General features: G+C 39.8%; 1 protein-coding gene across 7 annotated transcripts in view; it reads left to right on the top strand.

Moving 5' to 3' along the window:
* The window catches only part of CEP128 (centrosomal protein 128), a 353,654-nt gene that overhangs the window by 270,419 nt on the left and 63,944 nt on the right, over window positions 1-19,291 (top strand). For all 7 annotated transcript variants that reach the window (XM_045201901.2, XM_045201906.2, XM_045201904.2 and 4 more), the window contains one exon: window positions 5,597-5,646. In XM_045201901.2, coding sequence (XP_045057836.2) covers window positions 5,597-5,646 — 50 coding nt within the window. The remainder of the gene's footprint in view (window positions 1-5,596; window positions 5,647-19,291) is intronic.

The following is a 19,291-nucleotide window of genomic DNA, read 5'->3' as shown; positions in this document are numbered from 1 at the left end:
TACATGTGAAAGTGTATATGATTTTATTCATAAGAAAAAATTCTACTTCTTTTAAAGAAGTGTAAAAACCCTGATCCCCACAGTCCCTTCTGTCCCTAAAATGTCAATGTTTCTAATAACTGAGGAGCCAAGGAAGAAAAAGAGAAATTGACCATAGTCTTCAGCGAGTAGCAAGTGTCTCGAGTATCTAGTATACAACCATGGGAGGCTAGGTCCATTCATAACCTCTTAAGGGTTGTAGTACACTGTTTAATTCAATCAAGCTTGATATACCACAACTGCCACCCACAGAAGAATAGCTCACATTTACTTTTTAAAAAGTATTGAATTCTTTTGAGAATTTACATTATCTGTCATTTTAGTTAAGTGTCAGGACACATAGCGTAACACTCAACAGGAGTACTGAATTAGTACTGAGGTACAGAAGCCAGAAACTAAATGCTTTCTCTAAATCGCAATGATTAATTCACTACATTCTGCTGCCAGTGCTTCTCTCTCCAGCGCTGTTGCTACAACTGTTGCTGTTTGAAGCCCTGTTTCTATAACTTCTTCTCGGTTACCAGATGGGTTGACTTATAGTATGGATGGTTATGTATATGTATATGTATATATATTGAAATATATACATTTATTGAATTTAATGTATATAGTTATATATTAATTCCAATAAATATATATAACCACATATTATATCTGCACATGTATTTCATATATGTGAAATATATATTTATTGAACTTAGAGAGAGGAAGGGAGTGACAGAGACAGAGAGAAACATCAATTTGTTGTTCCACCTGTGTGTGCATTCATTGGTTGCTTCTTGTATGCGCCCTGACTAGGGATGGAGCCGCAACCTTGGGGTACCAGGACAACACTCTAACCAACTGAGCTACTCAGCCCGGGCCTGGGTGAGATTTTTTAAATTGTAATGATTAAAGGAAAAAAATATTTCTAAACTTGATCTCCAACCTTCCTGTGAGGGGCCGAATTGCTAGATGGGTGTGTCGCTCATGCACACCTGGAAGTTATCCTCCTTTTAAAAGTAAGTCAACTGACCAACAACCTATCTGTTCCGTGGCTACCGGGAACCAGAATCAACATTAAAACCCAGGGGCAAACTTCCTTGAACAGTCAGACCACTAGTTGTACGGACTGCAAAGAAGTGGTACAAGACCGTCTTGGCCAAAAACGTGGTCGTGATCTGTTACCCTGAGTGCTCCAGAGAAATGCAAAGTGGAGGAAAAACAAACTAAGTCGATTCTCCAATTCTTGTTCATGGTGTCCTTTTTAAAATAGGATTTCCCCCTTCCTTCTTAATGACTATGTATCATAATGAGTTAATATCAGCTCTTTAAAGAGTTGGAGCCAGTCCAAGGAAAGGATACAGGACTGCTGCCCTTCTCACGAAAAAAAATCTTTCATTAACTAATGTTGATGGAAGCACATTTAGACACAGCAGTTTGCATGGCAGTGGAATTGCTGTTTGTATTGAACAGCAAACCAGAAAATAATACAACAAAACGTGAACATGCCAGTGCTGAGCAAGGGAGCAGAGTGGCCCTTTAGTTCTTCCATGCTGATCATGTGTTCTGAAGTTGGTCAAGGACGAACGACAAGACTGCTTGTTATAGCAAGGTGCACTAATCACACTCGGTTGTTGTCAAAGCATTATGTCACTTCAGCTTCCTAGAGGTTTCTTCCGTATTCTTTCATCTTGTGTCTGTTTGTAGTAGAGTAGTCGCTTCTCAGCAGTGCTCAATAGCCATATTTCATCAGCACAGGTTTGTAACTGTGTTTCTCATTCCAAACGCATGTTCTTGAACAATGCACCTAACAAGTGAGCAATTGCACAGAGCAGTGATGTAGACGGGAGAGGCAATCCTGGGGATGCAAGCAAAGTAGCAGTGCTAGAGAAATGGTTAAGAAGGGTAGGTGACATCAGAAACTCCTAAAGGAAGTGAGAAACAAAAACGTGCGCAATTTTTAGAATGACCGTACAGAAAAGGGCACAATTAAGTCCTGAGTGGTACAAATGAGAGCGTGACGTAGCAGAACAGGAAGGAGAGGTGCCGAGCTGTAGCTGTGGCTCTAGCACTACCCAGGTAATCTCAGGCAAGCCATTTGCCCTCTCTGAGCCTCACGTCTTTATCTGCTTATGGTAGAATGAAACGTTTCACTATGGAATAGAAAGCTCTTGCCCACTCTAAATTCCCCAAGTCTCCGAATAGAGAAGAAGGTTCAATAATACCACCTCCCCAGAAACTTTGAAAAAGGACAGCAATCCAAGTAAAGCTAATTTAAGTGAAAGAAAATGAAGTGTTACAAGTCCAGGAGTTAGGTGTGCTTCAGGCAGGAGTGGTCTTGTCCGCAGCCAACTCTCTGTCTGTTGGCTCTGCTTTCCTCTTTGCCAGCTTCACTATTGTACAGGTTTCTTTTACATCATAGAAAATACAGGCTACTATAAACTTGCAGCTTCAGGAGGAGAGGGATTTTCTCTCAGTTTCCAAAGGATTTCTCCTGGCGTTGCTTAGTTTATATGCTGTGGCAGGTAAGGTGTTCTGACTAGCCAGCCTGGGTCATGACCCACTTCTGTGGCAGAAGAGGTTCATTGGGCCCCTTGGTTCAATGTTTCACAGGAATCTCTTGCAGGAAAGGGACAGGAAGTTGTCACAGGGAACGGATGTGGCATGAAGAAACACCGAAACGCAAGGTGTCCACACGTGCTCTTGACATAAGCTGGGGTGACAGCTGGTGGAGATGAACAGGAGGGGGGTTATGTATTTTAAACACCAAGTGTAAGAATTCTTTTGTGGCTGTTTTTGTTCAGCCATCCAAAACCAAGCAGTGCTCCTGGTGTCAGCTTTGCGGGAAGACCAACATGACCTTTGGAGAAAGGTCATGGAGAAAACTGGGAACCTAATTTTTAATTGCAGTAATTCTACTATGAAGTTCTGCAGGTAAACTGAACTTCACATCTATATTTCATCAGCTGTGTGAGTTGAGTTGGGCTATATAAGCAATCCAGTGTTCATTGTTTGTCCCGTGAGGACAAACTCAATTTTAGCTAAGGTGTGTGATGTTCGCCATACCAAGCTGACTCCGGAGGAACACAATCAGTTTCCTTTAACGGCTGATGGACTCCACTGTCCATCAGTCCCGTTCTGTAGTACCATTAAACCATGTAGTTCATACAAGGAGCGCAGCTCTGAGAACCACCTAACATCCTTAAGGAGTGCAGCAAAACGGCTGCCTCATGTGGGAGTAGAATAGTGACCTTACAACCATTGCAGAGAGGTGTGGTGAAGACATAATTTACTGGAATCAGCTGGAGTTGGCATCTATCGCTTTGGCCTGTCCACTGTGCCTTCTTCTGTTAACAGTACCCTGATTTTGCATTTGGCAACTGTTCTTTCTGTCCTTTCTCCAGTCCTTTTGGGATTATCAGTGAAAGCACTCCATGCTTTCCCCTAGCCAAGCAGTAGGCACGAGACCTAAGCTGGGCTCATTAGCTCTTCTCTTTATGGAATCTGACCTCGAGTGGAGTGGCACAAAGATTAGAGGCACCCAGGATAGAGTGCCCATTGGTTCATGCCTTCTGCATCCCTACCCACCCAGACCCAGTTGTCATTCTCTCCGGATCCTGGGTCCTTTTCCTCCACACCTCTATTAGTTATTCCTATAGCCTTCTGATAGATTCCAAAGGCTTTTTGTTCAGTTAGCAACTGGTTTCTATCAGTTAGCAAGCACAGGGCACAAAACTATCTCCAAATTCCATTTATTTAGGTCTCAGTTCTGTGAGTTGGAGTTGGCACTGGGCTCAGCTGGCCTCCCACCTGTGTCATCTGTGGTCATCTTCAGTTCAGCTGGGCAGCTCTGCTTCTGGACATTTTCTGGCTGCCAGTGGGGGCAACCTGCAGCGTGTCATGGGTGGGAAGAGTCCCGGACCACTGTCTCTTGTCATCTCCGCAAGCTGGGCTGGATTTGTTCAGATAGTAGTGACAGAGTTCCACGTGGAAAAGTGAAAATGTGTGACCTTTTGAACCCTCAATGCAGATAGACACAAAGTTGCTTTTGCTGTATTCTATTTACAAAAATCAAGTCAGGAAGCAGCCCAGATGCAAGATGTGGAAAGTAGTGCTTGTGGCCCCTTGATGGAAGTAGCTACAATGTCACAATGCAAGTGAGTTAAGGACACAAGAAGAATGATCGAGGGCACTTAATCTACCACATCCACTTTGGTTTCTGCACTGTACAGCTAAAGAACCTTATATGCCCACCAAAAACCCCTTTACAATACACTGTAATGCATTTCCATGCTCCTTTAATTTTATTATAACTGATTATGAGAGGTTTGGGAGCAGAATTCAGCTCCCCTCTGAGATACAGAGCAAAACTACCTCTTATGCTTAATCCCAGTGCATTGTGTCTTGAGAGGCTTGCTTGCCATCCAGTCTCAAGGGGCCATCACCATCAATTATGTCATCCACTAGGTCTCCTGAAGTTTCAGTGTATTGCCCACCCAGCTGCGAGATATACCAGCATGGCTCGGCTTTCCACTGTATTATTGCTTCCTGCTGCATCTAGCGTAACACTTGCTAAACACATTTGCATTTGCCTTTCTGGGATGTATATATATATATATATATATATATAATTTCTGTAAGTTATCTTTTCCTTTTAGGCAGCACAGCCCCTTGTAAGCTGTATCAATCACAGCGTAAGGCAAATGCTGATATTAACGTGCACTGCGGTAGGTGTCTATTGCCAGTCGTCATCCAAGTTCTGACTCAGCCCAGCCCTCTTTAGGTCTGTGAGATCTAATAAGATCATACCGCCGGGTGGTGTAGCTGCAGGCAGAAAGCTCTGCTTGCCAAATATATGCATATATATTTTTACAGCAAGTTCGTAAATTAATGTGGGGCACCGAGACACCATGGCTGTGCGCAGGCATTTAGGCAGAACTCTCTTCAGTTGACTACCTCCCCTTCCAGCCACTGAGTTCTCTGAGATGGTGCCAGACTCTTGGTCAGATACGGCTTCAGTGCTTCCCACCCTTTCAGTGTGAAATGATAATTAATGTAACTTTACAGTTAAGGTGGTGTTCTACTTCCATTAATAACACCCATTATTCCAGAGCATTTTAATATGGTTATAAAAACTGACTCTGGAGGTGGAACTTGGCTTGGGAGTTTAAGAGCAAGTGGTTTGTTTCTAATTTTTCTTTCAAAAGAAAAACTGTTTTATTTTTTTGAGGAAAATTTTGTGTTACTTTTGAGTTATATGAGCGCTGGACCCAGTTTCTAAAATGCTGGTGTGATTTTGGATTTGTAATTGAGTTGGTCTCCTTCTCTGGTATCTCTACCAGAGTTGGGACCTCCCAGGGTTTCCCAGCTAGCGTAGGTTTGGCTGGGCCCAGAGCTCTGCCACAGCTCATCCGATGGGATGAGAGACATTTCGTTCACATTGCTTCTCACACTTAACACAAATTTTATTTCCTGGCAATAGTTTATACAAGCTACTGGCTGAATCATGTTTGATAATAAGATGCAACCAATTTTTACATCATATTTTGATGGGTATTTTGCTTTCTTATTGTAGATCTGCTGGAGGAGAGCCACAGAAAAGATGAAGAAATGGAATCTCTGCAGGTAAACTAAATTCTCCTATAGGGCAGGCATCCTGGGGACAAAAACATTTTTTTTTCTCTGTTAGCCTTTAATATTGTCCCATTCAGACCACTGTGGCAAATGGAGTAAAAATATATATCAGAACTTTAAAGCCCACATTGGGCTTTGCTTCCTGTAGAAGTGTTTAAGAGCATTTATAATCTCCTAAAGCAAGAAGCCAACTCAGCCTTAATGCTGCTCGTGAAAGGAACCTTTATTCCTTGGTATAACTTCATAGGAGCTGCAGCATTAGGAAATGAAAGCAACATCTTTGTGATGTCATTTCCCCCAAACAGGGCTGATGAATGAGGATGGATTCATGGCATCTACACATTCAAGTGAAAGTTAAAAGCGTTCTGACTCCATGAATGTCATGTACCAGTGACCAACCCAGAATATTAACACATATATGGACCTTACACTTACCCTGTGTGCCTCTCAGTTCACTATGGGCTTATCCACATTTCCTGGGTTGGGAAATTGAGTTTGAAAAGTTACCCTAGAATTTTAATTGACATTTCCAAGGAATGAGCAATTGATATTAACTTGGCATCTGACAAGAAGTTCTCTTTCTTTTGCCTTGGGCTGACTTACAAATGGGTAACTCAAGTGTCTGTCTTCATTAGGGGAAACATAATCGGGTATACTCACATGACAGCAGCAATTCACTTCACGTCAACATTGTGGATTAAGAACAGAAAATGCTTTGGAAATTTAAAGTTCTGCTTGGGCCTGGAGATACAAGACAGGACTGGGGAGTGATGTAATAAATGTCTTGAGCGCTTTAGGGGTAAAGTTATTTGCCCTGGCAAATGAAGGATGGGTTAGGCAAAGCCCGAAGAGCAAGGGAAAAGTTCTATAATTGGGGATTCTTCTATGTGATGCTGTAGCTGTAAAGAGAAAATCGTATAATTGATCTGAAAATAATCAAGAAGATCTATATATCTAACAGAAGTGGCTTATGTTAGCCACAGTTTGGTACAGATTAAATTCTTTAACATCCTGTGCTATATTCAGGTATAAGAAGAAAGAGCCTTGTTTGATCTAGTCTGGGGCTCAGAAAACATCTCAAGTGCACACTCACCCTGTGTATTTCAGAGAAACTGTTATCAGCACAGCTGTTGGTATAAAAAAGCAAAGCTTTTATGTACACTAAATGTGTACATTGGGAAGCTAATAAAGGCTTTCTGAGGCATTTTGGTTATGCATCATGTCTGCCATTGGCCCCAGGATACCACATATCAACATGCTTATTGAGTACCTAGTACATATCTGGCCTTTTGAAATGGCAGCACAAACCTTTTTGTGATTATTTCTCTCACAATATGAATGTTGGAACCAGTAATCCTGTTAACTTTAATAGCCTATGATGCTTCTCGAATATTTATTAAGTACTGGCAGCATTTTCTACCAAAATGTCCACGGAGTGCAATAGAATGTGCCAGCCAACTACCTATGGGCATTTTATATGTAGGGCATCATCCGATGTGATGTCCGATGGCAGAAGAGTTCAACGTTGGCACTGTGTAGAGGTAGCTAGTGCCTAACACTAATACTCTGTTAAGACTGAAGAAGGAACTGACACTCGCCGCCTTCACAAGAGCGCAGAGACACATCACAGGAAACCTTTCGTGCTACAGACTAGAGGAAAACCTATCAAAAGGTGCCAACATCCCTGACTTCCCACATCCAAATATCAGTATCACAGGTGATAGTTTGAGAATATTATCTATTAAAATATGTAGATTGAAATTCTGCAGTTCCACAATAGAACTTTGGGAGAAAAAAGACAAAGCAAGTTTTTAAAAAATAATCTCTAGTCCTTAGGAGTGGAGATTATTCAATCTCCTAAAGACTGGAGGTTGACAACTTTGAATTTTAAGTCCTGTCCCTGCTTCTGATTCACTGGGTAACCTTGAGTAACTCAATTAACTTTGCTGTGCCTATTTTCTCGTCTGTAATATAAAATCATAAAACCATCTTCCAGAAGTGTTTGGTGTGGATTAGATTATCCCAGAAGGGAGAACTAAATATTTAATTCCAATTTACAGTGCTAGCAAATCCCCATGTATCCAAATTGCAGTCGATTTTATTTACTCATTATCATCATATAATTATGTGTAACAGACATTCTGCCTGAATCTTATCCTCCTTAAGGGTAATGGGTGTTTATCTCTAAGCCCTTTCCAGTTCTCTGTAACTAAACAATGCTCCATATACTCATTAAACAAATATCTATTGAGCACCAGTTCTGCGCAAGGCACTGTACTAGGTCCTAGGGATGCCAAGACAAGTTGCTTACACTGGAAAGCTTCTTGTCCTTTACATCAGAATTAGTGGAAAAGAATGTTAAGTAGGAGCTTATAATAAAATGTTTTAAAATGCTGCTAGAGGGTTGTTCTAAGTCACCGTGGGAACATATAACAAGAAGATCTGTCTTTTTTTGGTGGAGATAATGGTAGGTTGGGTGTAAGTGTAGTGAGTTAAAGGTGAGGAGGGTGAGCTGGGGTAGAGGGGCAATCCAAGCAGGCTTCCCAAAGGAAGCCAATATTTAAATGATAACCAGGAGTTAGCATCGATGAGTTTGGAGTGAAGATAAAAGCTTTAGGCAATGTGATGGCTATGGTAAGGCTTGAGGTGAAAGAGAGCATCAGTATCATGTTTAAGGACCTGAAAAAGGTTTTGGGTGGTGGGATGTAGTAACTGAGGGAGCAGAGGCAAGATAGGAGTTTGGAAGGTAAGCAGAGGTCTGAAGGACCCCTAAAGGCATCAGGCTTTTACCTTTAGTATATGGGAGAAGAGTGAAGGGTTTGAAACAGGAGAACAATGTGATCAAAATTTCATTTTTACCGAATGACTGGCTGTAAAGTCAGTGGGGGCAGGCGAGATTGAAATCAGGAGGACCGATTAGGCAGATTTTTGTGAGAAGGTTCACACAGACTGGTAGTGACCTGGACTGAGTCGTAGCAAAGAGCATGAAGATAAGTGGGTGACTTCCTAAGGTGTTTTAGGGTATAAAAATCTATAGACATTGAGATTGGTTGTTAGGAAGTAAAAAGGAAGGAGTTAAGGATGACTTAGGTTTCTTGATTGGGAAACTTCAAGGATGGCTGTTATTCAGTAAAATAAGAAGTTGATCAGTTCAATTTATATTTCGAGTTTGGGTGCCTTGAAACATCAGGTGTCAGTGTTGAGAAGGGGGTTTATACATGAGCTGAGAAGAGTTTGAACTGGACGTGCCGAATTTGGTGTCATCAGATCTGGTTTTCACATCACATACGTGATACCACAAGTCATAGGAGCAATGAGAACTCCCAGGGAAATGTGCAGAACAAACCAATGAAAACTCCAGGGAATGCCAACACGTAAATGACAGGCTAAGGATGAAAATCCTGCAAAGAAGTCTACGATGTAAGGAAAATAATTTCTGGAGAGTATAGTGCCATAAAGCTTAGCCAAGAATATTTCAAGAGGAAAATAATCAATAAAATAGAATAAATATTTAAGTCCCTGAATTCACTTAGCTAAGGGGTTTAGGTTTTAAAATAAAAGCTTACCATATGATGGGTTGTAATTTCCTATCGTACCCATGAAGCAGCTCTCAGGTCTTTCATTTTCCCAAGTACCCACCACCCAGCTCAGTGCCTGACCATAGCAGGGACTCAGTGAATTTCTGTTGACTAAGTGAGCAAATAAATGCCACCGTACCAGTGTATTATTTATTCCTGGTTCTCTCGAAGGTCTGTCTATTAGAAAACAACAACCATCTCTGTCCCAGAGTTTATTTTTTGTTTAAAAATCTGGGGGGCACCTTCCAAGTTCTGTCATTCCTGTGCACACACACACCTCACTCCCTTCTCTCTGTCCAGCCCTCTTTGCCCTTCCTCTGTGAATGTACTGACACACAAGGTCAAGGAGTGAGCAATGCGGCAGGAGTCCAGCAGTGGGAATGGAAGAGGTTAAAATGGTGAAGGGAGCAGGTGACAGAGAGGACAGCTCTTTCTGTCTTCTGAGAATCACACACAACGGAATCAAACATATTAGAAGGTGATTTGCACAATGCAGCTGGGAATTCCCAAGATTCTTCACTGGAGCTTAACATTGTCTGACTCCATTTCTTGTGTGTGTGTGTGTGTGTGTGTGTGTGTGATGTGACATTCATTTGCAGTTATACTGTGCCTGCTACTCTTCTAAAAAACAAAATATTGTCTTTGACTAGAAACGTGTGGGGCAGGAAAAGCCTCATTTGTGTATGGGTTTGAGGTACACTGAACAAGCAGATCCCATCTTTCATCCTCTGGAGATCAGCTGAAACGTTTTAAATTATATAAAAGGTCATTGGTTTTTCCTCAATTTAGTTGAAAAATACTCAGTGACTGACACCTTGCGAGTGATGGCTGATAGTGGTAGGTATTGCTTTCTGTTTTCATTTTAAAATTACCATACTCCTCATTGATTACTTGCTTTTTCCCAGGGTTGTTGTGTGATTTCCCAGAATGCAAACCACACTGAAAGATATCAGTGAAGAAAAGCTTCAGCGTGCTACTTAAGATAGTCACTAAAAAGAGTAGCTTTCTGGAAAACATACATGACCCTTCTCTCATGTAAACTTACAGTTATCTCACTCTTCATTTTGTTTTAACCAAGATAAAACTAGATGATTATGAACACAATTTTTCTTATTCATTTTCCTCTTTTACTAGGCCATCTTTAAGTCACTTTGAAGCAGTAACCGTATCTGTAAATTGGGGACAACAATAACACTGACTTCATAGGAGAGGATTCACTTGGATAAGAAGTGTGCAAACTTTGGTGCCTGGCAGGGCCTCTGTAAATACTGATTCCCCACGCTGACGATTTACTTGCCTCTGCTGTGTCCCAAACATGGTCAGTGCTACCCGCTGGGGAGAAAGCAGGAAATGTCCCTGCCCTCTTGGAGCCCCCTCTTCCCTCCTTCGAGGCCCCTCTCCGGCTTTTACTCTCTCCTTCTTACTCTCCCTCTCTTTCATGGGAAACCATGATTTTAAGGTCAGATGTGGTCAGATGATGCTAAAGGAATTGTTATATCTTTGGATGACTACTAAATATAATGACAATGTCCCAATGTGGCAGTAATTAAATTGATTATATGGGCTACATATGAGTAACAATTGCTTATTTTAAGAAGAAAAAGGAAGCATTTTAACTGTAGGACTTATGATCTAAATATCACAAATATTTCAGGCCACTTCATTCAGTATCAGTATTTTCACTAGAAATGAATGAAGTTATTCGTTTAATTAAAAAGTGGTTTTATGGTTTTTAAAAAAGTAACATATTTTTCGCTAAGACATTCCAGAAGCTATGCCCATGGAGGATATTAAATGACATTATAAACATGTTATTTTTCAGATGACCCGTAATTATATTTCATTTCTCTCCCAGATAGCTTTTAAAATAGTCCGGAACCTGCCATTTAAAGGATTTTATTTATTTTTGGGAAATGTTTTGGGAGTGGAGGGCAGGTATTTGATTTTGTTTTTGTCGCCTAAATAGCACTTAGGCAAAAGCATTCGGAAGAGCAGAAAGGGGAAGATAGCCTTTTTCTCAGCCATTACTTCGTGTCAGCTACTACGGTGTTGCCAGCATTTAGCAGTATGTTGTTTTTAAGAAAAAAAAATAGAACTCAAATTTCTCAGTTCTCTTGGAACGAGTCTAATAAATATTAATATAAGGGTATTATAATTGGAAAAGAATTCTAGCGTGGAGTTGGCAGACACATCTTTGGAGATTAACTAGACAAGAAAAACCACCAAAGACAAAAAACTAACACGGGCAAATAAATCGCCCTGGCGGAGGCTGACAGCAGAGTACGTTAACATCTCAATAGTCCCCAGTGGATGGCCAGTCCTCCTGGTAGCCAACCGTGTGATGAGCTGGACTGGCGACAGACCAAACGGCTGATCTCCATGGCTTTGCTGTCAGTCACATCTGCCTGACTGTAGCATGCCCATAACCTGTAGCTCCAAACCCCGTCGTGGTTTGGAGATTTTAGAGACTGTGGGGAGAAATGCCAGGACAGGGCGGCTGAGAACCCCTGAGCTACTTTCGGAGGGAGCGTGAGGCTGAAGTGGGCCCCCTGTCCTGCCGCCGGGTCTCCGGAAGGTGTGCGAAAGCAGCTCTTAAATGTCCGCAGAAATTCTCATCTGCTTGGGAGATGCTAAAGTACATTTTGTAAGTCCTAATTTAAATAAGTTGATAAATTAGAATTGACGATTAAAGGCTTTGTTAAAGAAAAAAGTAAATTCAGTATTCTGTTCATTCTGAGGATGACTCACGAGATTTATAATCCAATTTATATAATTCTAGAAACCCAAATGTCGAAATGTAACGCATACCTACTTATTCTTCCTAAAATGCATTCCTCAGAACATAGGCAGTTCACTGTGTATGTATTTCCTTTTTTTGATAAAAACTGTTCTAAACAATAACATAAATAAAACAAAACATGGGTGGTTATGGAGGATGGGACGGTTGGGCAACCCTTTGCCACTTTCAGGGAGTGTTGACTTAATGGTTCATTAAAATATCTGTTTTGTCAAAAGATGAGGAGGCTTTCCTAAGACTTAAAGTCAGTGTGAGGTCTCAAAGGAGACGAAACTTCAGAAGTTTGTCAGGGTCAGCGGGGCCTTGACCAATGAGATCAGCACACTCTGGTTTATTATGTCAAGAAGCCTCAGGAGAGCAGGCAACCAAGCTCAGTAAAATAGACTCCACTTGAAGTGTCCACGGTCATTAAATTTTATCACCCTATTTTACCTGAAATTTGCAACTTAATTATAATTCCAAATTTATGACAGAATTAAACTGGGAAATAGAAAGCCCCAAGAGTGAAGTATTCATGTGTCTGAATGTATGGAAGTTGACTGACTAGATCATTTTCTTTCGAAGATAAAAACATAAAAACATGGCCAGTTCTGTTTGTCCAGAGGGGCGGAAAACACGCATGTTTAGGGTTTGGCTATCTCCTTGAGTCCAGGTTTTTAAAAAGCCTCTAAAAGAATAGATGCCGTTTGGAAACATTTAAAAATTCAAAGATATAGTGTAGTCTTTGAGCTCAAAGGCCCAAATTTTACTCAGTGACAGAAAGTTTAAAAAACTTGGTAGTGAAAATGAACCAAGTATGTGTTACAGATTTTTAAAATTGCTCCCACAAGGAGGGAAATTGTTCTGTCTGTCTCCGTACACCAGCCCCTTTGCAGCTGCTGCGTGAAAAGCCACATTTCCATAGAACGCCCCTTGGCGCCTTTGTCAGAGTCGGAGTTCTGGGCTCCCTGGGCACTGGGACTAATATGAAGAGCAGCTTGCACTTTCTTGTGAAAACGAAAATGATCTAAGCATGTCATGATGTTTTGCAGTGTTGAGCTTATCTGAGAGTTTTGCCATGTTTCCATGAGTCCACCATGTGTTGCAGATTAAGTGATCGCTTCAAAACTGTTTTCTATAATGTATATCTGCTTGTTCTTCTCCCATCATATTCCCAGATTGGCCTTAAACTTTGTACAGATAACTGTGTGTCTTAGTTCACTCAGGCTGCTACAACAAAAAATACCTTAGACTGGGTAGCTTAAACTAGAAATGTTTATTCCTGAGAGTTCAAGAGGTTGAGAAGTCCAAGATCAAGGCAGATGCACTATCTATGTTCAGTATTCATATCAGTAGATTTAGTAGGGGGTGAGGATCCACTTTCCTGATTCACAGATAGCCATCTTCTTGCTCTGTCCTTACGTGGCAGAGAGCAGAGAGAACACCCCGAGTTCCTTTTATGAGGGCTCAACCCTCATGACCTGGTCACTCCCAAAACTTGCTACCTCCTAATATCATCTATCAGGAGTTAGGATTTCAGCTGACGAATTTGGGGGGCACACAGACATGCAGTCATAACATCGTTCTCCATTTCGTCTGCCACCTCTTGATAACATTGACAGGTGTGAAAAGCAATGTTTTAAGTAATGAAACAGTTGTATACAACAAATTTAGAAATAAATACTCATTAATAATACATTTCTGGTTGAAACTGTTTCCATTGACTCATAAAACAAATCTCTGAGGTTTAAAGCATTAACAGAACATCATTGGAAGAAGTTAAAAGTTCTCACTTCAGGGCTATTACCTATCCCCGCCTCTGGCTGATTTTCCAGAATGTAAAGAAATGCTGCAGACAATTTCCCCAAGCTGGAGCCTTGAAAACTCACTAAGATTATGTTTCATTCTACTAAAAAATACTTATTTAGCACTTCTTAATTCTTGTCAGGATTGGTCCAGATTGGCCCCAAAGGGTGATGGTCTGAGCGTCAAAGGAGAAGAAAAAGTGAAACCTTCTGACTTGTTAAGGCATGATATTTAGTTAATGAGCAGTTCTTTTGTGTCATGCACTGTGCTCAACTTCTAAACATAGGTCATCTGTCTATTCCTTACAACAGTTCTATACGTAGATACTGGTATTCTCATTGTACAGATAAAGAAGCTCCTGAGGCTCATCGCTTGCGCAGCCAGGAAGTGGCCGGGCTAGGATTTGCATTAGAATCTGGCTTCCATTCCACTGTACTTAACGCCTCAACGAGCTGGCTTGTGGAGAACTGAATGTCTACACTTCGTTTGTTTAAGTTCCTGGCCTTTCTTTCTTGTAATTTATTCCCTTTTTCCTACAAAAATGATTTTTTAGCAAACAAAACAAATGTTTAGTATGATAAAATACCAACTGACCCCCCCCCCATTTCTTCAAAAAAAGAGACCAAAAGAAACTAAATAAGTGTTAGTAAATGCCCTCAATAAGGCAATACTGGGGACTTAAACTCAGTGAAACTTCCTACTGCCTTTCTGTCACTTTGAAACCACTGTAAACCCTTGGGCTCTAAGCTCACATACACATGGCAGCTGGGACACTGTCATGTAAACATATATTTGGCCCTTGGCATATGAGGAAGATTTAATTCCTGGTGCGAGATTAGGAACAATCCAGTAATCCTGAGCACTTCTAGGAAGGAGAAGAGATCGTTTTTCTTTTTCCATTCTGCACCTTTTCTTTTTGCTTATTCATCATGTTTTAAATAAACAGACTGAAGAAAGTTGTTATTAAAGCCCTCCTCGGGCTTCTTCAATTTCAGTCTGAAACCAGGTTCAAAATATTCTGGCAAAAATTAAAGGCAACACTGAAAATGTTTGCATAAATTTTAAATTGTACAAAAAGTGATAAAACTGAAATGAACTGCAAGAGTGACTAATAAGCATCTCCTCTTATACCTTTGTCTTTTCACCATAATCAGTGATTACTTTGTTTTCAAAAAGTTGATTCTGAAGTGCATTTCTTTTCTAGAATATCTGCATTACACTTACTATTCTAAATTTAATTTGTTTGAAGTTTAATGTTTACCATTAGAAGTATGAAGGCTTATTAGGATGCTAATAAATAACATCAACTGTCTGTTAACATTATTTCTATATTGGCTCATAAATGAAATAGAAAAATATTACCTAGAAGAGACACCATATCTTTAGTACATTCTGGTTGTAATTGAAATCCTAAGTTCTCATTTCACTGTTCGAAAGAACTAACGAATTTGTGACAAATGGAACAGGCGTGGGGGAGGAGGCCATTTATGAGCCATTGATGAATCTAAACTCCTGCAGCCCAGACCTGAAAGACTGGAGTGCGCAGCGTGGTAGGTAGAGGTGCCGTTACCCTGCAGAACCGCACAGCTAGTTGAGCTCAGATCTCTGCTTTCCTTTGTCCTTTCTTCTGGTGGTTCCCTGGGGTGTTGACCGTGTGTGCTTCAGCTGGCCTCATGTCAGACCCCGGAGTAAGGAGGTCTTGCCACTTCCTTAAGAAAGGCAGATGTCAAGAATATAATCCCTTTTATTATACAGTGAGTAAACATAAAAATATGTACCAATAATGGTTTTTATTTGAACATTAAATTTTGTTGTGTTTTGTTATACTGATAACTGACATCTGTTGAAAAGAAAATTCTGGAATGTGGTTTTGGCATGTGTAATTTTGAGAAAGAGGCTCCAGAGCAGTTTTCCAGTCTGTCCCCTAATCTCCAGCACACACACACACATACACACACACTAGCCCCAATGGTAATAAAAAGGCATTTATTGTCTATTTGCTCATAAAACTACACTGTTAGCAATGGTATTTCCATTAGCTTCATTTCATGGAGCTATTAAATATATATATTCAAAGGACCTTTAATTTGTTTTTGAGAGTTAGTATAGACTCCTTTAATTCAGGTGGACCTGGATTACAGTCTAAACTCCACCATTAAATCACAGTGTGGAATTCAATGCATTTAATATCTTTGAGTCTGTTTCTTTGACTTTAAGTGAGTAAAATTAATAATGTCCGCCTAATAATCAGAGTTTCTGTTAGCATTGAATGAGAACATATGTATGAAAGCACCAGCTACAATTTTTGGCAAATAATAACCTCTCAATAAAAAAATGTTGCTTTTTATAATCCTGGTAATTTAAACGGATGTTTTCATTAATAGCCACAACACATGTCCCAGTCCCTTTGTTCCTGAAGTTAAACGGACCCTTTAGTGTTCCAGGAGCTTTGAATGCGCTGCCCCTTCTCCCATGCTTTTCCTGTAGGTCTTTTCCTAAGGGCTCACTTCATCCTTTTGTTTTCCAGCTCAAATGTCAACTCTTGTGGGAACTTAACCTGCCCCACCTGTCCAAAGTAAACCTCTGCCCCCACCCTGCACCTCAGTCTCTTTATCTATCTCCATATGTTTATTTAAAGGATACGGACACCCTTGAACAGAGGGTCGTCATTCTTCCTGTAAAGGGCAAAGTCTAAATATTTTCAATCTTACAGGCAATGTACTATCTCACAACAATTCAATTCTGCCATGATAGAATAAAAGCAGCCGTAGGCCATATATAAACAGAGGAATGGGCTAGGTTCCAATAATACTTTATTTATGGAAACTGAAATTTGAATTTCATGTAATTTTTACATGTCATGAAATGGTATTCTTATTTTGATATTTTTTTCAGCCAAATATTGGGTTGGCCAAAAAGTCCATTTAGTTTTTTCTGTAAAATAAAAGGCACATTTTTCATTTATACCAATAACTTTATTGATTTGGATATTTTGAGTATGTTGGCTATCTCCTGCTATTGGCTTCTAATCTTGTGGGTTGAAGCCAGGGGTGCTGCTAAACATCTTCCAATGCATAAGACAGCCCATAGCAAGGCATTATTTGGCCAAAATGTCAATAGTACCAAGAAACTTTGGAAACCACTTTTGACACATTTGATCAGTCACAGCACCTTCTCCATTCACTGCACAAATCTTTTGCATTTCAGTTGCATTATTATCTTTCTTGAAATAATAAAGCACAATACCCTAAATGTTGTGTTTTCTTCCATCTTCAATATTAAAATGGCTGCACAAAAATTCATCAATTTTGATAAGTTTTTTTAAGTGTATACTGATATGACAGCTGTCCCAATACAATCTAATGCAATTGTTCCAATTGAAGTTAAAGACAACTAAGCACTTCTAGAGCCATTGTATGGAAAACACTAATTAAATTTTTGGCCAGCCCAATAAAAATGTAAAAACTCTTCTTAGCTCATGGGCCTATCCACTGTCCTACTTTGCTGACCCCTGCCTTGGAATGAGCTAGTTTAATGGTTATTGATCTCATGGATGTTTGCCTTTTAAAAAACTAACTGGAATGTGGGCAAAGAATACATTTTTGAGTTCTTCCTCAAAGAGTAAATTTCTACTGGTAGAATTTTAAATAATTTTGCATATGGAAGGAAAGTATAATTTTGAGTAATTTTTAAACTTTTTTGAAAAGTTTTTAAAATCATACACATCAATGCTTCATTATCCACAGGTAAGGTTGTCAGTATTGAAAGTAGATTTCATTACTGACTAAAACTGGCCAGGTGTGCCTAGCAAGCTCTCAGCTCATTTATTCTTTCATTTCATAGACTTTGGAACTTAGGATCAGTACCTTCCAGGAATGATTTTGAAAACAAGACAATTGAGGATGCTTTGAACTAAATCACTACTCTCTATTCCTAATCCTAAGGAGTAAAATGTTTTAAATTTCAAGTAATGATTTTTCCTAAAATTTGTGACTTTAAGTTGGGTAAGGAATTATTTGGGAGAATATTTTCAAAGTACAACATGAGCCCTGACTAGGTAGCTCAGTTGGTTAGAGTGTTGTCCCAATACACCAGGGTTGCGGGTTCAATCCCCAGTCAGGGCACATATAAGAATCAACAGATGAATTAATAAATAAGTAGGACAGCAAATTGATAAAGAGGTAGCAAATTCTCTCTCTCTAAAATCAATAAATAGAAAAATTTTAAAGTGTATATGATAATATTTTCTCTAAATGCAAGTATTAAAATGTTTTGAAATTATGGTCCTATTAGTGTTATTTTTATAGTTATTACTATTTATAGTGCTTTCAATGATTTTAAGACAGTAGAGCTTTCCAACTTTTTTTCTTTACTCACATCTCTCTCAAACAGCCAAAGCTACAGTTTAACATTCCACCTTGGGAAGATGCTAGTCAGACTGCAGTGAAAAATCAGAGTGAAGCTCGAATGGAAGAAAAAGCAGTTAAGTATTTCATAGGTAGAAATATTTAGGATATTTAAAACTAAGAGTCAAAATACATTTACTGTATTTTAATGTAAGTCAGCCTTCAGATATGCTTTCCAGAAGTGCAACTAAAAACCAAGTTTGTTGGGTTTTTCCTCAGTTTTCTTATAATAATCACCATTGATTTTCAGAGTACAGATACTTTAAGGTTAGTTTTAAATCCTCAACTGCCTTTCCCTTTCTCCCTGTGTTTGTATGTTAGGAAATGGAGATGAACGATAGCTTTAATTGTAGTCAAACTAAAGTAGGAAACAAGAAAAACTTAACTCATCAGCCAAATATATTCTTTAAAACTATCTGCTTATGTCTTGTTTATCCTTATCGATAGCCTCTCTCTTTAGTATAGAACAATGAGAGGTACCTGTACTCAGAAGCCCACAGAAGGAATATGGAAATGGGAGTGAGAGTCTCTAATATAATGTTCCTTGTGCTTAATTCCTGAGAAGAATTGAGTAAATGACTCTGCATCTAAATTAGGATGTGGATTATTGAAATTGCTCAAAGGTAAGCAGTTTAATTCCAAACGTGGACTGAGTGCCTGTACCATTTAATGACTCAACTGTGTGACATGCATGATAGCCGGCAACCAAGAGCTGTGATTCAAATATTGAGGAGGAAGGAGCTGGGGACATAGGGTTATATGGTTATGTAGGTTTCCTTGTGAACCTTCTTCACCTGGAAGCCCGGGAGATATTTGCCCTTGAGGGCAACAAAGGAGATGTCAGCCTCAGGGAGTCTCATTAGACCAGCTCTGTTTGGTGACAGTCATACGCACACCCTGAAAAAAAAGCACACCCTATTGTTCCCACAAGTTCTGTATGACACGAACCTATTCATAAATTATGCCTTAATCACCACTGCACTATGATTTGCATAAGAGTTCAGAGCATATTCAGCTGATATATGACTAACCTTACAACGGGAGACGTGCACTTTATTTCTTAAAATGTA

Source organism: Desmodus rotundus, chromosome 7, assembly GCF_022682495.2.
Source record: "Desmodus rotundus isolate HL8 chromosome 7, HLdesRot8A.1, whole genome shotgun sequence".
Lineage (NCBI taxonomy): Eukaryota > Metazoa > Chordata > Mammalia > Chiroptera > Phyllostomidae > Desmodus > Desmodus rotundus.
This window is presented reverse-complemented; position numbering and strand designations above follow the sequence as displayed.